At 37.0% G+C, this 19088-nt stretch overlaps 1 protein-coding gene across 1 annotated transcript in view; it reads right to left on the reverse strand.

Moving 5' to 3' along the window:
• Positions 1-19088, reverse strand: part of kcnab1b (potassium voltage-gated channel subfamily A regulatory beta subunit 1b) — a 59715-nt gene that overhangs the window by 4317 nt on the left and 36310 nt on the right. Inside the window, exons 4-11 of the mRNA XM_052128772.1 lie at positions 18950-19029; positions 18427-18471; positions 17709-17753; positions 15233-15276; positions 9994-10080; positions 1359-1444; positions 917-1037; positions 714-808 (exon numbers count right to left, since the gene is read on the reverse strand). Of these exons, the coding sequence (XP_051984732.1) occupies positions 714-808; positions 917-1037; positions 1359-1444; positions 9994-10080; positions 15233-15276; positions 17709-17753; positions 18427-18471; positions 18950-19029 (603 nt within the window). The remainder of the gene's footprint in view (positions 1-713; positions 809-916; positions 1038-1358; positions 1445-9993; positions 10081-15232; positions 15277-17708; positions 17754-18426; positions 18472-18949; positions 19030-19088) is intronic.

Below are 19088 nucleotides of genomic sequence, written 5' to 3' on the forward strand. Positions count from 1 at the left end.
CTTGAGTCATATGGATTACTTTAATGCTGCCTTTATATGCTTTTTTGACCTTCAAAATTTTGGCCACCATTCACTTAAGATATTTTCTACAAAACTTTGTTTGCGATCTACAGGAAAAAAGAAAGTCATTCACATCTGGGATGGCATAAGTGTAAGTAAATGATGAGAGAATTTTCATTTTTGGGAGAACAATCCCTTTTAAGTGAGCTGTTGGTGAAGTATTCTGGGTACGGGTCGGGTTCAGTTTTAAAATTTGTACCAATCCCAGTCGAATCAGGTTTGGTCAGGGTCTTATTTACAGGTTTTCAGGCCAGGTTCGGGCTTCAGCTCTTTGTTCGTGCAGACCGGCCTCTGGGACATAAAAACATGCTTGTAAAGCAGTCAATGGAAAGGAGGAGGCGAGAACCGGCTTTACGATATAAATAATATTTTAATGAGAAACTTAAAAGACAACAAACACACATATGACGGACATGTCCGTTAACGATCTCTCTCTCCTGCACCACCGTCTGTCATCGGCCTTTATCCTGCTCGGAGGCTTGCTTAGCCTGATAATGGACCGGGTGTGTATGATCACGACCCGGCCCTGCCTTCCACCAGTTTTATTCTTGTTCTTGTGTTTCTGGTACTATGTCAGTTTTTTACTCAACAGAAATTATTATATCTGTTTACAGCATATGACGGTTCTGCCACAACAAACAGGCCTGAAGTACCTTCTGAGAGGCCCTGGAGGATTCTGGAATGCCTTTCTCGTACTTTCCTGTAATGATCCCACAAGCCAGAGGGGACCAGGACACCACACCAACACCTGAAAAGCAAAATTGTGTGTTTAGGGCTTCATGAAACTCCCTTTTGGGCTATCTTAGAAGTCAAATTTTGATATCATAAATGTTTGTGTACATGCATGCATTTATACCTATCTTATGGTACAGTTCAGGCAATTGCATCTCTACTTTATTCCTTTGAAAAAAATGATATTCTGCCTGTTCACACACAGGAGGAATAAGATTAAATTGCCTTGCGACAGAGTACGCCTCCTACAGGGAGAAAAGAAAGAGAGGATGAGAACAAATAAACTCAAAATCTCATTATTTCATATTCGATCTCCAAACAATGTTGAGTCCTGCCAAACTTTAAACGCCCACTCACACTGTCATGGGCAATCAAAAAGTAAACAGCCTAACAAAGAAAACAACTGTTCTTATTGATAGGTTGGAACAAATATATATATAGAGAAAAAGCACAGACTTTAATAATAGAGGAGGGACAAAGAAAGCTATAAAGAGTGCACAGAACAAGCACAAGGATTAGATTAAGAGAAAAATGTCATGGAAATATCATGCTTGTCCTCTACTCACCATGATCTCCATAGCTGACCAGCGTGACGTTCCCCAGTACATGGACATGCCATGATTAATGACATGAGTCATGGCTCTCACTATCTCTGAAACACACAATCACAGACAAAATTGTATCTACTTCTAAAACAGCCTGTGCCAGAGAGAGTAATTTTGTTTATGACTTATGTGCCTGGTCACCGTTAGATTGCACTGCCTTCATTTTCTCTGACAAACAGAGTTTCAGAAAGGTAAACTCTAATTAAGCTGAAGAGCAATTTCACAGCCCTCTGAATGAACAGGGTTATACACAAGAGGCAGTTTAGCTGTGAGTCAGGCAACGCCTCAGTATCTCAGTTAGAAAGTATTCTGGGGTCCCACACATAAAACAATGTGCAATGATTTGAAAGTTCCCAATATAATAAATTCAAGGATAACAGTCAAATCTATTCCATTCTAAAGCTTTTTAGAAAAGATGACATTTTTTTAAGCTTTAAGATCATCAGCTCTCTGTTAGAGCAGAAAGAGTTAAGAAATAGTTTCTAAAAGAGTGAACTAAATTTAAATCCATTAAATTAAGATATGACACATGTACCATAATATATAACTCCTTAAAGGGATTGTTCACCCCACAATGGAAATGATCGCATCATTTACTCACCCCCATGCCATCCCAGATGTGTATGGCTTTCTTTCTTCAGCAGAACACAAACAAAGATTTTTAGAAGAATATCTCAGCTCTGTTGGTCCATGCAAGGCAAGTGAATGTGATCAAATCTTTGTAGCTCCAAAAATCACATAAAGGTAACAGAAGTAATACATAAGACTTCAGTGGTTAAATCCATATCTTCAGAAGCGATATTATAAGTGTGGGTGAGAAACGGATCAAAATTAAGTCATTTTATTTATTTATTTATTACTCTAAATCTCCACTTTCACTTTTACATCTGAAATTCACATGTGGTGCCTGTTTAGTTTCACTTTTACATCTGAAAGTGATAGTTAAAGTGGAGATTTGGATTAAAAATTACTTAAATATTGATTTGTTTGTCACCCAAATCTATTATATTGCTTCTGAAGGTTTTACTTTTATGTTTCCTTTATTTTATTTGTAGAGTTACTAAGGTCTGATCACCTTTCACTTGCATTATATGGACCTACAGAGCTAAAATAGTCTTCTAAAAATCTTTTTTTGTGTTCTACTGAAGAAAGAAAGCCATACACATCTGGAATGGCATGAGGGCGTGGAAATGATCGTGGAAAACTATCCCTTTAAAAGAGAGACCAAAAAGGCATCACAGCATATTATACATTATAAGCATGCAGCATACCTTTATTTTATTTATTAATCAATCCTTAATTCACTTCCCTTTTATTCAGTTCACTTTTATTTGAGCTTACCAGAAAGACTGTTCTTAAAATGTAATGTGTTTTGGCTCCATTTCAGAGAAGTTACTGGACTAAGTGTCCATTGACTAAGTGTCCATTTATGAAAGATACAGGGGCGATATTTCTTAAATGGACACTTAGTATTTCAGGGCAAAATCTTAATAAAATGTCTTATTCACATAACACCTGCAGTAAAACAAAAAATGATCCAGGCACTGCATAAATAGCTGTGTATTTAAATTCAGTCATTTTCATTGTTTTCTGGGCAATCACGGCTCCTTTTTATGCAAATGAGGCTCATTATGGAATTTGCCAGATGCAGTCACCGCTGCACTATTACCCCCCATGCAAAGCTGGTGGTAAACTAAACTTCATTTTACTTAAAACTGAATGTTTGTATACATTTTTGTGATAATGGTAGCAGAAATTCATCATGATGAATGAGCAAATGATGGAGAAGAACATTAACCAGGCATTTATCCAGACAGTGTTGTCAAGTGCACTTTCTACATTTTAAAGAGACAATTCAGATGCCTGGATCACAGTGCAAAAGCAATGCTGTATAGTCCCAGTTAAGTATGCAGCCTCCATAATTTAGCACTTCGATCTGGCCCGGGGAATTGCACAGTTCAAGTTGCGATCAGGACAAATTTTGTGGCCTTGTTTACACCATTACCCGATTTGTATAATTCCTTTAGTGAATTGGGCGCTTCAATAATACATGCAAATAAAAAATGTACTTGATTGGCCTGCACAAAGCCCACAGAAACCCAGTGGACCCCTTTGGAATGGATCTCTTTGGGATCTAAATGGGAGCAAATACCTGCAGCCATGTTCCAACATCTAGTGTAAGCAGCAGCAAAGGCAGGACTCAACTCCCTATTAACTCACTTGGTTTTACACATGTTCATGTGGGTATGATGTTCTGGTGTCCACATATCTTTGGCCATGTAGTATACATCTTAACTCAATAATAAGAAACAAATACAGCTACAAAACATGTTATCATGCACTGGTGTACATTGGACAGAGCACCACTTTGGCTCCCTGCAGAAAGACCATCTGCCCTGGCATGCTCAAGGCACTACTGTTCTGCACCATTACCAGAGTATCAGTGGAGCCCTTTACTGCTTTTTGGGTTCAGTTTTAGTCATTACTCTTCAGTGGTAACATTTAGCTTTTGGGCAAAAGCAGCCATTATGAACTCATAAAGCTACTTACAGTATATACAGGTGAAACTCGAAAAATTAGAATATCGTGCAAAAGTTCATTAATTTCAGTAATTCAACTTAAAAGGTGAAACTAATATATTATATAGACTCATTACAAGCAAAGTAAGATATTTCAAGCCTTTATTTGATATAATTTTGATGATTATGGCTTACAGCTTACAACCCCAAATTCAGAATCTCAGAAAATTAGAATATTACATGAAATCAATAAAAAAAGGATTTTAAATACAGAAATGTCGGCCCTCTGAAAAGTATAATCATGCATATGTACTCAGTACTTGGTTTGGGCCCCTTTTGCATTAATTACTGCCTCAATGCGGCGTGGCATGGATGCTATCAGCCTGTGGCACTGCTGAGGTGTTATGGAAGACCAAGATGCTTCAATAGCGGCCTTCAGCTCTTCTGCATTGTTTGGTCTCATGTCTCTCATCTTTCTCTTGGCAATGCCCCATAGATTCTCTATGGGGTTCAGGTCAGGCGAGTTTGCTGGCCAATCAAGCAAAGTAATACCATGGTCATTGAACCAGGTTTTGGTACTTTTGGCAGTGTGGGCAGGTGCCAAGTCCTGCTGGCAAATGAAGTCAGCATCTCCATAAAGCTTGTCTGCTGAAGGAAGCATGAAGTGCTCTAAAATGTCCCGGTAGACGGCTGCGTTTACTCTGGACTTAATAAAGCACAGTGGACCAACACCAGCCGATGACATGGCTCCCCAAACCAACACAGACTGTGGAAACTTCACACTGGACTTCAAGCATCTTGGATTGTGTGCCTCTCCATTCATCCTCCAGACTCTGGGACCTTGGTTTCCAAATGAGATGCAAAATTTGCTCTCATCAGAAAAGAGGACTTTGGACCACTGAGCAACAGACCAGTTCTTTTTTCTTTAGCCCAGGTAAGACGTCTGACATTTGAAGCCCATGTCCAGGACCCGTCTGTGTGTGGTGGCTCTTGATGCAGTAACTCCAGCCTCAGTCCACTCCTTGTGAAGCTCCCCACACATTTGAATGGCCTTTTCTTGACAATCCTCTCCAGGCTACGGTCATCCCTGCTGCTTGTGCACCTTTTTCTTCCTCACTTTTCCCTTCCACTTAACTTTCTATTAATGTGCTTTGATACAGCACTTTGAGAACATCCAACTTCTTTTGCAATTACCTTTTGAGGCTTTCCCTCCTTGTGGAGGGTGTCAATGATGGTTTTCTGCACAACTGTCAGGTCAGCAGTCTTCCCCATGATTGTGAATTCAACTGAACCAGACTGAGAGACCATTTAAAGGCTCAGGAACCCTTTGCAGGTGTTTAGCTGATTAGAGTGTGACACTTTGAGCCTACAATACTGAACCTTTTCACAATATTCTAATTTTCTGAGATTCTGAATTTGGGGTTTTCATAAGCTGTAAGCCATAATCATCAAAATTATATCAAATAAAGGCTTGAAATATCTTACTTTGCTTGTAATGAGTCTATATAATATATTAGTTTCACCTTTTAAGTTGAATTACTGAAATTAATGAACTTCTGCACGATATTCTAATTTTTCGAGTTTCACATGTATATAATATATATATATATATATATATATATATATATATATATATATATATATATATATATATATATATATATATATATAATGTTTGCTAAGTTTAAATCAGACTCTGGGAATTTACCAAACTGCATTTTTGCTCCCTTGAATGGCACTGTAGGAAGGGGACACCACTCGAAGTATCATTCCAAACGAAAATAAGAACTTTTTTTTTTTACTAATGGCCCTTCCACAGGACTGTTTGTGAAGGGTACATTCATAGAGTAATGCCATGCAGAGGAATGATCACTTCAATTGGATTTTCCCAAACATTATGTATAAACACTATAATATTTGCTAGTTAATGAGGCGGTCTTTAGGAAACTAATGGCCAAACAAAAACAGCATTAAAATCATCAAGATATCTAAGATCTACCATTTTATATTGCCAACAAAATTTTGCAAATATATTATAGATCTTCAATGTATCCCACTGATGAATAATGTCTGAGCTACCCTCTTCATCCAACAGCGGCAGAGTAGGGTAGCCCAAGACAGGTGAATGTATAAGACATAAATGACAGGATTCTGAGAGGGGAAAAAGGCAAAAGAGTTGAAATGAGAAAAGAACAAGTGAGTAGAAAATAGCAGCCATATGTACAACCCCAATTCCAAAAAAGTTGGGACAGTTTGAAAAATGCTAATAAAAAGAAAAAGAGTGATTTATATACTATATTCACCCTGTGACGAGGCAGACAAGGAATGAGGATCTAAACGCAGCTTTAAATGAAACAAAAGATAAACAAGATAACTCAGAATAAAAGGAAACAAAACACAGGGAACCAGGCACAGAACATGACAACACATGTGAAGACTGACAAAGAAACCAGGGGAAACAAGGGCTTACATATACAAGGGTAAATAAGGGAACAATGAAGACCTGGGGAAAACAATCATGGGAAAACAAATCATGAAAGAAAACTACAAAAGGACTACAAAACTAACAGGAAACAGGAACAGGGAACTAAACAAGAATTTCAACATAAATGTCAAGGCAAAAAACAGGCAATACGTAACAGAGTTTACCCCCCACCCCCTTAAGGAGTGGATTCTAGATGTTCACAAAATGTGTCCATGGGGGGGAAGGGAGAAACAGGCAGCTAAAGAGCCAGTGCGACGCTGCAGGCTCGGAGGACCAAGCTGGAGTCAGAGGTTCAGAGGGCTGACGTGGAGCTAAGGGTTCAGAAGACCGAGGCAGAGCCAATGGGAGGGAGGACCCCTGTGGACCTGGAGACCAAAGAGGCCAGAGCAGATCAGGCAGATGGCCAGGAGACCAAGTAGACCGGAGCAGATCAGGCGGATGGCCAGGAGACCAAGGAGACCGGAGCAGATCAGGCGGATGGCCAGGAGGCCAAGTAGACCAAGCGGACAGTCAGGAGACCAAGGAGACCACCTCAGGGCTGGGATTGGGTCAAGAGTCCTGGTAGGTGGCCACAGGGCCGAAACAGGGTCAGGAGGCCTGGGAGGTGGCCACAGGGCCGAGACAAGATCAGGAGGCCAGGGAGGCATTTCAAGCAAAACTGGAGCTCACAGGTGCTTAAACATTCAACAACACTTCCAGCTTCAACCACTTGGGGCACTAATTCGATTTTTGGTAAGCACAGACAGCAGAACTTTCAACTGGCCCCCAAAGTGAGCCCTGTTTCTCCCACAGTTATTTTTTCTCCATTAACTAACATCTAATGGAGGTTTATCTTTAATAATTTTTTTATGCCAGAAATATTTATTTTTTCATAACACATGATGCATTCATTAATTTCGCCATACCCGGCACAACAGTTTTAGGTCATTTTTTACCTTAAATAAACCAGAAATGTCACATACTTCAACAGTGCATCTTGCTTCATTAAAATTAATTAAGATTGTCTTGATTAATCAAGTTCCCACAACATAAGGGCAGATCCCTTAAGCGCAGTGAGGTTTTGCAGCTGTGCAAAGATGGTGCTTTGAAGTGATGCTTGAGTAAGCAAGAATTTTCCATTATAATTAATTGTCTTGTCATTATCTGTTTTGTGTATTAATGCTTTGGCAATATTGTATGTAAACACAATCATGCCAATAAAGTAATTTAACTTGAAAATGTAACCATGATATAACTTTCTCACACCATCACTGTGTAATCACTTTGAAACCATTACAGTTTTGTAAGGGATTAGTCATTCTGTGCTGAATGTAGCTGTTTGACAAATCAATATGATCTGCGTGCTATGTGTGTGCGTTTGTGTGAGAGGGTGTGAGTGTGTGTGTATGTGTGTGTGAAAGAGTAAGACAGCGTGCTTTATGATTTTGATTTGTGGGTTTAATATCTCTCCTGTGGATTGATGTGGACTACTCAACCACAAACAAGTCAATTGAGGTCTGTCAATTGATATTTGTGGAAACCCCCAGCAGATGCACAATGTCAGAACATGCATTTGACAAATATTACAGAACACTAAGGCATTATAGAGTAATGCTGTATTCATTATTCTTTGAATGTTCCCTAAAAGATGTTTAAATGCACAGAGACAGGACTGTTTTTGTAAGTGTGTGGTATCCCACACCAACTTATCCCTCAGTTTAAAAAAAAAGTATAAATTGCCTTTAGTGTAATTCACTTCACGTAATTCACAAGTTTATGGGGAAATGCACTGCACCTTAATAAACACTGCAATACATTTTTGCAAGTATAGCCACTAAACTTTGTGTTAACATGAGACTATATATATATATATATATATATATATATATATATATATATATATATATATATATATATATATATACTATATATATACACATTTATACAGTACTGTGCAAACGTTTTAGGCACTTGGGAGAAATGTTGCACAGTGAGGATGTCTTAAAAATAATGCCATAAATTGTTTTCAATTATCAATGAACATCATACAAAGTCCAGTAAACATAAAAAAAAGCTAAATCATTATTCTGTGTGACCACCTTTGGCTTCAAAACAGCAGCAATTCTCTGTACCTGTACCTTTCACATTATACTCACAAAGATACTAGATATTGACTGTTTCTTCCTTCAGGAATTGCATCAGTAACACATAGGCAGAAGTTTATCTGCTTAAAACAATAGTTCTACCTCTAAGCGGATAATATACACAACTTTAAAGCTCAAATAACACAAATTTGCGAATTAAACAATAAATAGTGCATGATAAATGAATTAATTTATTTACACTTTGCAATAAGGTTTCAACTGTTAACACTAGTTAACAAGATTAGTTAACATGAACCAACAATGAACATTCCTTTTACAGCAATAATTAAACTTAGTTAATGCTAATTTAAACATATAGAAATGCATTTTTTAAATCAAAAGTTGTATTAGTTAACATTAGTTAATGCACTATTAACTAACATACATTTTATTTACTAACATTAACAAAGATTAATCAATTCTGTAAAAAATATATTGTTAATTGTTTGTTCACAAATCCTACTGCATTAATTAATGTTAACGAATTGAACCTTATTGTAAAGTGTTACCATAAATATGACCACATTCTGCTTTACCCTTAAGAATACCTTGCCCCATGAGGCTTAACAAACACTAAATATTCTTCTAAAGCCATACACCAATTTTTTTGTTTCAAATCAAATTGGTAATCTATCATACATTATATAGAGCTCAGTGACAACAAGCACAACAAATCTTAGGGGAACCACAGGTAGCGAAATGAGTTCTCTGAATAAGTCCAGAATGTTCTTTAAAAAAAAACAAAAAAAAACTTTTATCATCATTCTCTTCTCATGAGAATCAAACTATGTGTGCCAAGCACACTCTGGATAATTTGGATCATCTTTTGAAACTTCATTTGGATTAACACCATTCCAGTCTTGCTGGTAGAACCATGATTAAAAACATTTTCTTTGAAAACTGCTTTTCTCCAAACATTGCTTTTTTCCAAACATCAAGGCAAAGCAGCAGCTCTTAAACTCTGCTACATATGGCAAGTTCCTCTTGAGATTATCCACACACTGTATGAAGTTGCTTTACTGGGCTTGTAACCCTGATGCAAAATGTGTTTATGTGTTGATAAGACATAGGAGAAAGACAAGAGTAATGATGCCGCACTCCTATAGAGGAGAGAACCTAAAGCAGCCCGAGAACAGAATTCAGGTGTGTGTGAGAAAGAGAGAGTTTTTGAGCTTAAAGACATATCAGGGAATGAGCAGTTTTAAAATACTGCATTGACTCAATGGACAAATCTCTAATCCCCTTAGACAGAGAGAGAGAGAGGGGGAGTCAAAGAGAGAGAGAGAGAAAGACAGATATAGTGATGTAGTGAGAAAGAGGAAGACTTCCTGAGCTCTGCAGAACCATAGAAATTGAGAGAGATTAGACAGGGATTTTGATAACACTGTAGAAAAAATTGGCCTCCTGAGATGTATGGAAATAGCACCCTACATTCTGTTATATGCACACACAGAGAATGCCTCACCTACCCTCCATAGGTGTGTTGCTGTCAGGGCGATTGGCAAAAACCACATCCACATATTCTAGCTGTAACCTCTGCAAGGAACCCTTCAGACCTACAGAGAGAAAGAAAAGAAGGTATAAGGAAACAAAAACATGATATGAGAACTAAAAGGGATAGTTCTTTCTTCTGTGGAACACAAAATGTGTCTAGCAGAATGGCACATTTCACTTTCATTTTTTGGAAAAAATATGCATTAAAAGTGAACGGTGACTAAGGCTATTATGCTTAACATCTCATTTTGTGTTCAACAGATGAAAGAAAGTCATACAGGTTTGGAACCACACGAGGCTGAGTAAATTATGACAGCATTTTAATTTTGGGGTGAACTATCCCTTTTAGGAGTTTTTCACTGAAAAATATTGACATCCGTATTTCTGCAGATTACACTTTTTAAAGATAACACTTTACAAAAAGCATACATGAATAATCACAAATGAATCCCTGAATTAATACTTAGTTAAGCATGAATTAATGATAAGTTAAGGCATGGGCTAGTCAAGAACTAATGAAAAGCTAACCTTAACCACGACTAGAGTTACATGATTTTATGCATGAATAACGGCAAACTTAATTACATGTTAGTACATGTTTGATAGTTAATGCATTAAAATTTGGTAGTAAACTCCCAAAATGTTACAACAAATTTTTGTTACATTACACGTAAAATCAAACAGGCTTTTTAAAAAGAATATGCAGTAATTGAATTAAACATGCATAATTTAATATTGTCATTATATTATACTAACTTTTGCTGTCTGCAGTTTCGCCACAAACGTTAGATGACACAGGATTATACTACTATAGGTGTAGAAACTTTTGATAACCATAAAATGCCCAAATACTAATTTTGTCCTAAATTTGAACAGTGTATTTATTTTTTTATCATTCAGAACCGCACAAACATCCTTTTGTGGAATGTTTGGCTTGAAAAGGGTGCTTGTGCTATTTTTCTGTATTTATTTTATTTTATTTTTATTATCTTAATTTATTTTTTAATTATTTATCCCACCATATAACCCCTTTTTTAACCAGTTTTAATAGCCTACTCTCAATGAAATTATATGACTGTGGTGACATTTTTGAAATTTCGAAAATTTTATTTGCGTGGTTCATTACAAGTATCATGTCAGTTACAATATGAAATATCCACAAGTAAGTTAAATATTCTCCCAAACAGATGATTTGTTTTAGGTTAATGCTATATTGAGTTTTAAAAAACAAATGTGAGATAAAAACAGATGAGTTTTTGTAATGCTCTATTAAGTTCAATAATCAGTAATAATTTATTATTTTTAAAGGGGTCATATAATGGTACATGCACTTTTTCAAGTTGATTGTACTGAAATGTGTGTTGGCTGTGCCTGTACACAACCATCCTATTATGATAAAAATCCATCCAGTGTTTTTGTTTTAATCTCCTTATATATTTTCCCCTGCCTCAAATCGAGCCGTTCGACCGTGTGACGTCACACGGTCGGACGCCCCTCCCAGGATTGTTGATTGACAGCAGTGTTTCAACACAGACCCGCCCTCGCTCGTGAGCGAGCTGTCAATCATAGTCCGTCATCATTGTTGATACACTGGAGCAGAATGGCGCCTAGCGATTGTGGTGTTCTGTTCTTCGGTGTAATAACGAACACAGCAGTCATTTTGATGTTCCTAAATCTGAACCGCTGAAGACGCAGTGGCTGAGTTTTGTTTACGATGGGAATATTCCCCACGAGCAACGTCAATGCGTTCATGTTTGCGCGAATCTTTTTCACCAGACTGCTTTATAAACGAGGGTCAGTATAAAGCTGGTTTTGCTAAGAAGCTGCTGCTGAAAAAAGATTCGGTACCAACTATTTATATTCCCTCTGCACCTCCAGAAGAAGTAAGTGTAACGTTTTATTAACCTTTATATTAATCTTTGCAAATCGCTTGCATGCTTCACAATGAATGTGGCTAATGTTTACACTCAGGGTACATTACGGCATGTTTTCCATAACGTTACGACGTTCTCAATATAATTCATGATCCCACGTTTATAATGAACAACGCGTTATGGTTATTGTGTTATTAAAAACTGTGTACGCAGGTGTTACAGTTAACATGGTAACACTAAGTTACACCTGGTTTACTTGTATGTTACTGATTAAGAAGTAATGTCAAAAAACAGTTATACGGAGAATAACTCCAGAACGGAGGGGCGGGGTGACCAAAGCTCATTATCATTTAAAGTCATATGCTCTGAAACGGCGTGCTGAAAACGGAGCTGTTTTTGAGCAGGTAAAATTAGTGTTTTCTTAAAATACTAATGAGAATTTTTAATAAAAGTATATTACAAAGTTTTCATTTAGACCCTAAAGATTCATATTAACTTGTACAAAAATGGCATTATATGACCCCTTTAAAACAACCTCTCTACCATTAACTTTAAACATAAAGAAAATGTTAAATGAATAACAATTGCTGAAGCAACCTTGTCATTTTGTGTTGCTTCTGTAACACTTTCAGCTCATTTGTTGACTCGTATGCTCTTCTGGACTGTTTCCACAATCCTTTGCATCACAAGCGCAACGCTTTATCAGTTGAGCTAATGCACAATTTGGTCAGATTTTACAAGCTTGTAAATGTAGTTGGTTATTTAAAGGAAATTTTTAAATATAGTGCCTAGTAAAAGTGTTTTAATGTCATATGATAGCATTGTGTAAGGAACAAGTTGTCAGCTGTCAGGTGCTGGTGTGATTAGTCTGGTCACTCTGCTATACTGAAATGAATCTGACAGATGCACTACCTCTGTCACAAAACACTGTAACCCAGCTAATCCCAGACTTATTAATCATCCCCGTGCTCATTGAAAGCACCCTTGCACCTGCCACTCTGCTAATAAGATGGAAGTTACTGGGTTTGTGGAGGAGATATTCTTAGCAGTAAGCTTTTTATAAAACACACAGTGGGTTGTTCCAGCCCTCAAACAATGTCAAACAAACACGGAGATGCTGGCAAGGAGAAAAGAGACATACTAGAGCCAAGCAGAAAAACTACACATGAACCAGAGTGATTAAAATATTTTTAAAACAGAGGGAGTGAGGGATGGATGAACACAGTATGTGAGTGATTGAATTAGTTTAAATAGTTCGATTTCTTGAGATACCGACAGTCAAATTAATGTGAAAGGGATATGGGAATAAAATGACAGATTTGAAACTTTTAATATCCTTTCTTGGTCAGCCTCAAAGGAATAAAGTAATGGGAAAGATGAATCAGAATATGAATAAATGATGATTTTCCACTCTAAATCCAGCACTCAGATAAAGCTGATGTGGTTGATCATCACATCAACATGATGATTGATCGTCATAATATCACATGCATTTGTCCGTTTAATTATGTATGGGGGCATTGAAATGGTCTATATTTATTGTTCTGACACATTGAGCCATGCCGATAATATGGGTGATGCACGTTTGTATCTGGCTTGTGACATTTTCTGAACCCCCACCCCCTCCCTTTTTTCCATAATTTTCTTTAAATGATAATTAAATATTTTTCAATAAAGTGAATAAAAAAACAAATTAACATGTAATCACATTAGGATAATAATTAAATTAGATTAAAGAACATTTGAAATTGAAGCATTCAATTTCAAATGATTAAATTATTGATTACAAATGATTAATTCATAAATTATTGACATAGCATACAATACGTACATATTGCCAAAGCATTAAAAAAGGTCAATATAAATATGATAATAAAAAATTTGAATAACAGTAATAGAAAGATAAATAAATAAATAAATAAATAAGTAAAAAAAGTAGAAGATAAGTTGGGGGGAGGGGGTGAATAAAGAGATGGTGTACTGTACTGTATATACACAGCATATAGTGGATATCTAATTGTGTTTTCTAAGTATATGGCACTTCTGTAAATGATGGGCACCTCTGGAGGAAGTGGGCCCTTCACCAAGTAAAATTTTAAATAGATCTTTCTCATTTAATGATTGAAACTCAGGAATAGATGTTTGTATTTTGGTGTTGAGTGAGTCTCGAAGGAGGAGTATTTTGGGCAGTGAAAGATGAAGGGCATCTCATCTCATAATGTCGGTCTTCCTTGGGCAGCCATTTTTTTTGTTTGTTCCTTTTTCTATGGCCGGTGATCACTCCCTACGTTTTATGTCTGAGATATTCAACTAGACTGTATCGTCTTTCCAGATCAACATAACATTTCATACAGCTCTTTATATGCTCTTTCCAATGTTCTATGTATGTCAGGGCTGGACTGGTAATCTGGCATACCGGGCATTTTCCTGGTGAGCCGATGTACTTTGGGGCCGATCAGGGGAGGACTGGCCGTTGGGAGAACCGAGGGGTCCGGTGGGTCGGCCGTGAAACGGGCCACGATAAGCTAAAATGAGCTGCTGCGTTATGCAGAATGGACCACAAAACGGCATCGTAATATGCAGAAAAGGACAGCGAACACCACGCCCAACCCCGTGTACTGTGAGGTGTGCTGAAGTTTGAAGTTGTTGATGGTAAATATGTGTCTTTTTTCAAGATTTCTGTATTTTTTTCTGAAATATCAGGATTTTTGTTTATTGGATGCTGATTTCTAGGGCCCAATCATGGCAATATTCATTTAAGATGTCCAGACTGGTTTAGAGACCTTCTGGTGTCTTAGACATAAGTAGCAGGTCATCTGCATTCAGTAAATATTTTATTTGAGCATCATAAAGCTCAAGACCTGGGCTTTTAGAGTGGTCCTGTAACTATTCCAGTTCATTAAGATAAATGTTAAATAAAGTGGGGATGAGTTTGCATTTGATTTAATAAATACACAGACTAGCCAATGAGAGTTGTTGGCTCACATGTATCCAGGTTCAAAACTGACATCGGCTGTCCCATGTTCCTGCTCACTCATGCCTACTTTCCTGGGCTGTTTTGCCTTTAAGCACACTATACTGTCCGGTTGGTACAGGCAAAAAAGCACAGAAATAAATGTATATAAAAAATGAAGATTCAGAGAGACAGGGATAAAGAAAGAGAAAATTACACACTGTTTAAGAATGAATGTTAGTGTGGGTGCTGAGCTTTTATTAGGAATGAGGCCACACACAGTCTACTGCTGCGCAAGAGAAAAAAAATCAATAAGGGAGGAGGGAATGAGAAAAGAAAAGATAAAAGAAGGTTCAGGTCAATTACAAAAAGAAGGAGAATATCTACCTTCAATAATGTGCTTCCTTGAGAGCCCACGCTCTGTCTCAGCCCTGGAGAAAAGAAAAAAAAAAGTCAAAGAGAAAAGAAAGAGAAAGAAACTAAGCTGAAAGTAAATAGTGTTGCGCAATTACCCTGCCACCTTTTTTGATTATTTTATATATACATTTTGATACACACATTTAGACAATGTATTAAATACAGTATTTTGTTTACAAGAGATACGTGAAACTATGTGTGAACTTCTGTTCTCTGTATAGTGTGTTAAACATTTAAACAATGAGTATAGTATTTGTACACTACCGTATGTCTACCCATTAGTGTTGTATGTATTCAATAAGGTAAACATCATTTATTATATACAGTTAAAACCAGAGTGAACATGTTACTGTAGATAGGGCATGTCTGAACATGTTGTGCAGGCAAAATGTCAGCCAAAGGAGATAACAGATAGAGAAAATGGTTTGCCAAGTTAGATTTATGACCCAGCTGCAGGAGCTGAATTTGAATTCCTGGTCAAGAAGATGTTTAGTTTTACAAATATTTTATTTGACTTAGAATTGAGAGAAAAACATGTCATAAGTTAGACCAACTTTATATACACTGGTGGCTAAAACTTTGGAATAATGTACAGATTTTGCTCTTATGGAAAGAAATTAGTACTTTGTTTCACCAAAGTGGCACTCAACTGATCACAATGTATAGTCAGGACATTAATAATGTGAAAAATTACTATTACAATTTGAAAAAAAAAAAAAATTCAGAACTTCTTAAATTACTTTAAAGAGTTCTCATCAAAAAATCCTCCACATGCAACAATGCCAGTTTTGCAAATCTTTGGCATTCAGTTTGTTCAGATACTCAGGTGACATTTCACCCCACACTTCCTGTAGCACTTGCTATAGATGGCTGTCTTGTCGGGCACTTCTCACACACCTTACAGTCTAGCTGATCCCACAAAAGCTCAATGGGTGTTGAGATCCATAACACTCTTTTCCAATTATCTGTTGTCCAATGTCTGTGTTTCTTTGTCCACTCTAACCTTTTATTTCTGTTTCAAAAGTGGCTTTTTCTTTGCAATTCTTCCCATAAGGCCTGCACACCTGAGTCTTCTCTTTACTGTTGTACATGAAACTCGTGTTGAGCGGGTAGAATTCAATGAAGCTGTCAGCGGAGGACATGTGAGGCGTCTATTTCTCAAACTAGAGACTCTGATGCACGTATCCTCTTGTTTAGTTGTACATCTGGCCTTCCACATCTCTTTCTGTCCTTGTTAGAGCCAGTTGTAATATTATCTTTGAAGACTGTAGTGTACACCTTTGTGTGAAATCTTTTCAAGCAATTTCAAGCATCGTATAGCCTTCATTCCTCAAAACAACAATTGACTGACAATTTTCTAAAGAAAGCTGTTTCTTTTTTGCCATTTTTTAACTAATATTGACCATAAGACATGCTTCATTTAATGAACCAAATAGCTTTCAACTGTGTTTGATATAATGGCAAGTGATTTTCAAGTACCAAATTAGCAATTTAGCATGATTATGCAAGGATAAGGTGTTGATGGAGTGATGGCTGCCTGAAATGAGGCCTGTCTAGATTTGATCATAAATGACTTTTTTCAAATAGTGATGGTGCTGTTTTTTATATCAGTAATGTCCTGACTATGCTTTGTGATCAGTTGAATGCCACTTTGGTCAATTAAATGACCAATTTCCTTCCGAAACAGCAAAATCTATACATTATTCCAAACCTTTGGCCGCCAGTGTATATGTAATATTACATATTATATAAAGAAGTTTAAAAAATATATATTACCATGTATAGAGTGTAATGTTTTGCAGGTGAGGCATTGTGGACAACAGCGGGACTGTCGTTGTCGACAGAGGAGGCAAAGCGAAGATTATTTATTGAGACTTTTGTCGGCGGACTCGAAGTTACAACTGACATCATCAACTGGGCAGTTACGGATTGACAGGACTCTATAAAATACTGATGCAATGATGATTACATCAGATGCTGCTTCATTTTAAACAGTATTTCCGATGGTAGATTCCTTGTTGATATTGCTTTTGATAGAAAAACTTTTTTGATCTTTGTACCTTATTTTTTACTTTGTATTTACCAAAAATCGTTTTAACTGCTAGAACAGAAATTGTAACCATTAAATAGAATTTTACAGATTGTAAGAAATTTGCCAACCAAGGCTTTGATTTTTTATGTTTTGAGATTGTGAGCAAGAACATATTTCACAAAGGAGTCTTCTGTGCAGTTTGTAAGTGCTTAAAATGCTTATAATTAAGGCCAGATTCGACTAACTTCACCTAACCTGAGAATAACAAAAATATAGTAAAAGGTGTTAAATTATGCACCGCATAAAAATAGATGGACGGACGGATGGACGGACGGACGGACAGACAGATAGATAGATAGATAGATAGATAGATAGATTTCATGTAACTTAGTATTCACCCCACTAAATACTTACTTTCCTCCCCAGTAGAGCTTGGTAGTGATAACCAGACTGGATCTCCTACACACACACATCACACACATCACACGCACGTACACACGCACACACGCACACACACACACACACACACACACACACACACACACACACACACACACACACACACACACACACACACACATATATGTTGGGTTTCCATGTTTTATGGGGACTTTCCATAGACATAATGGTTTTTATACTGTACAAACTTTATATTCTATCCCCTAAACCTAACCCTCACAGAAAACTTTCTGCATTTTTACATTTTCAAAAAACATAATTTAGTATGATTTATAAGCTGTTTTCCTCATTGGTACTGACAAATTGTTCCCACAATGTAAAAAATGTACTATCCTTATTGGGACATTTGGTCCCCACAAAGTGATAAATACACACACACACACACACACACACACACACACACACACACACACACACACACACACACACACAGACACAGACACACACAGACACACACACACACACAGATTAAGTATGAGATTAATGGTCTGCTAATTTCCTCAACCAATGAAATTGATCAGTGGAAGCCCCACCCACAAGCTTTGTCCTAACAAATCAGCTAGAGCTTATATAACTTTTCAAATCACTATGGTTACAAATACACCAATGTTATATGACAGTAATATACAGTGCATTAGGAATAAACCCACACAAGCACACACTCATTCAGTACCTCCAACACTTCTTCTTGATAATGTTTCCTAGGATTATTTCAGCTCTGTGAAAAAGAAAGTTACTCATTTTGAGTCTAAGCAGATTTGTAAATCACATATCAAGAGAATGCGTCTAAAAACTTTTCCATGGCACTGTATGTTTTAACAGATTTAGATGAACCAGCTGGTAAGCTGTAGGTCTGGGTGTGAGGTTTACATGCTTGAGTGTTAGTTCTGCTCTTACATAATGGCTGAATCCCAATTTGCATACTATTCATCCTATAAAGTATTTACAATTTAGATCATATGATTAGATTAGTTATCACTCGATACCATTGAGATACTAGATAATAGTATCTCAATTCTCATATCTATTTACCTATTTTTAAAGTATGAATCTATGCATGCTATTTCTGCTAATATTACCCCCTTGTGCTAGAATCATTTTACTGTGTCTATACTGTATATATTCACATTTAGCATGTAAATTGGGATTCCCCCACTCTCTTATGTGTAGATGTGTGGGTCAAAGGTCAAACTCACTTCCCAGCTGAGTAGACCTCTGCAGTGTCAAAGAGGTTGACACCGTTTTCATAGGCTATAGTCATTAGCTGCTCTGCCACCTGCAACACACACACACACACACACACACACACACACGTTGGTCTACCTATCATTATGA

Source organism: Xyrauchen texanus, chromosome 6 (genome assembly GCF_025860055.1).
Source record: "Xyrauchen texanus isolate HMW12.3.18 chromosome 6, RBS_HiC_50CHRs, whole genome shotgun sequence".
Lineage (NCBI taxonomy): Eukaryota > Metazoa > Chordata > Actinopteri > Cypriniformes > Catostomidae > Xyrauchen > Xyrauchen texanus.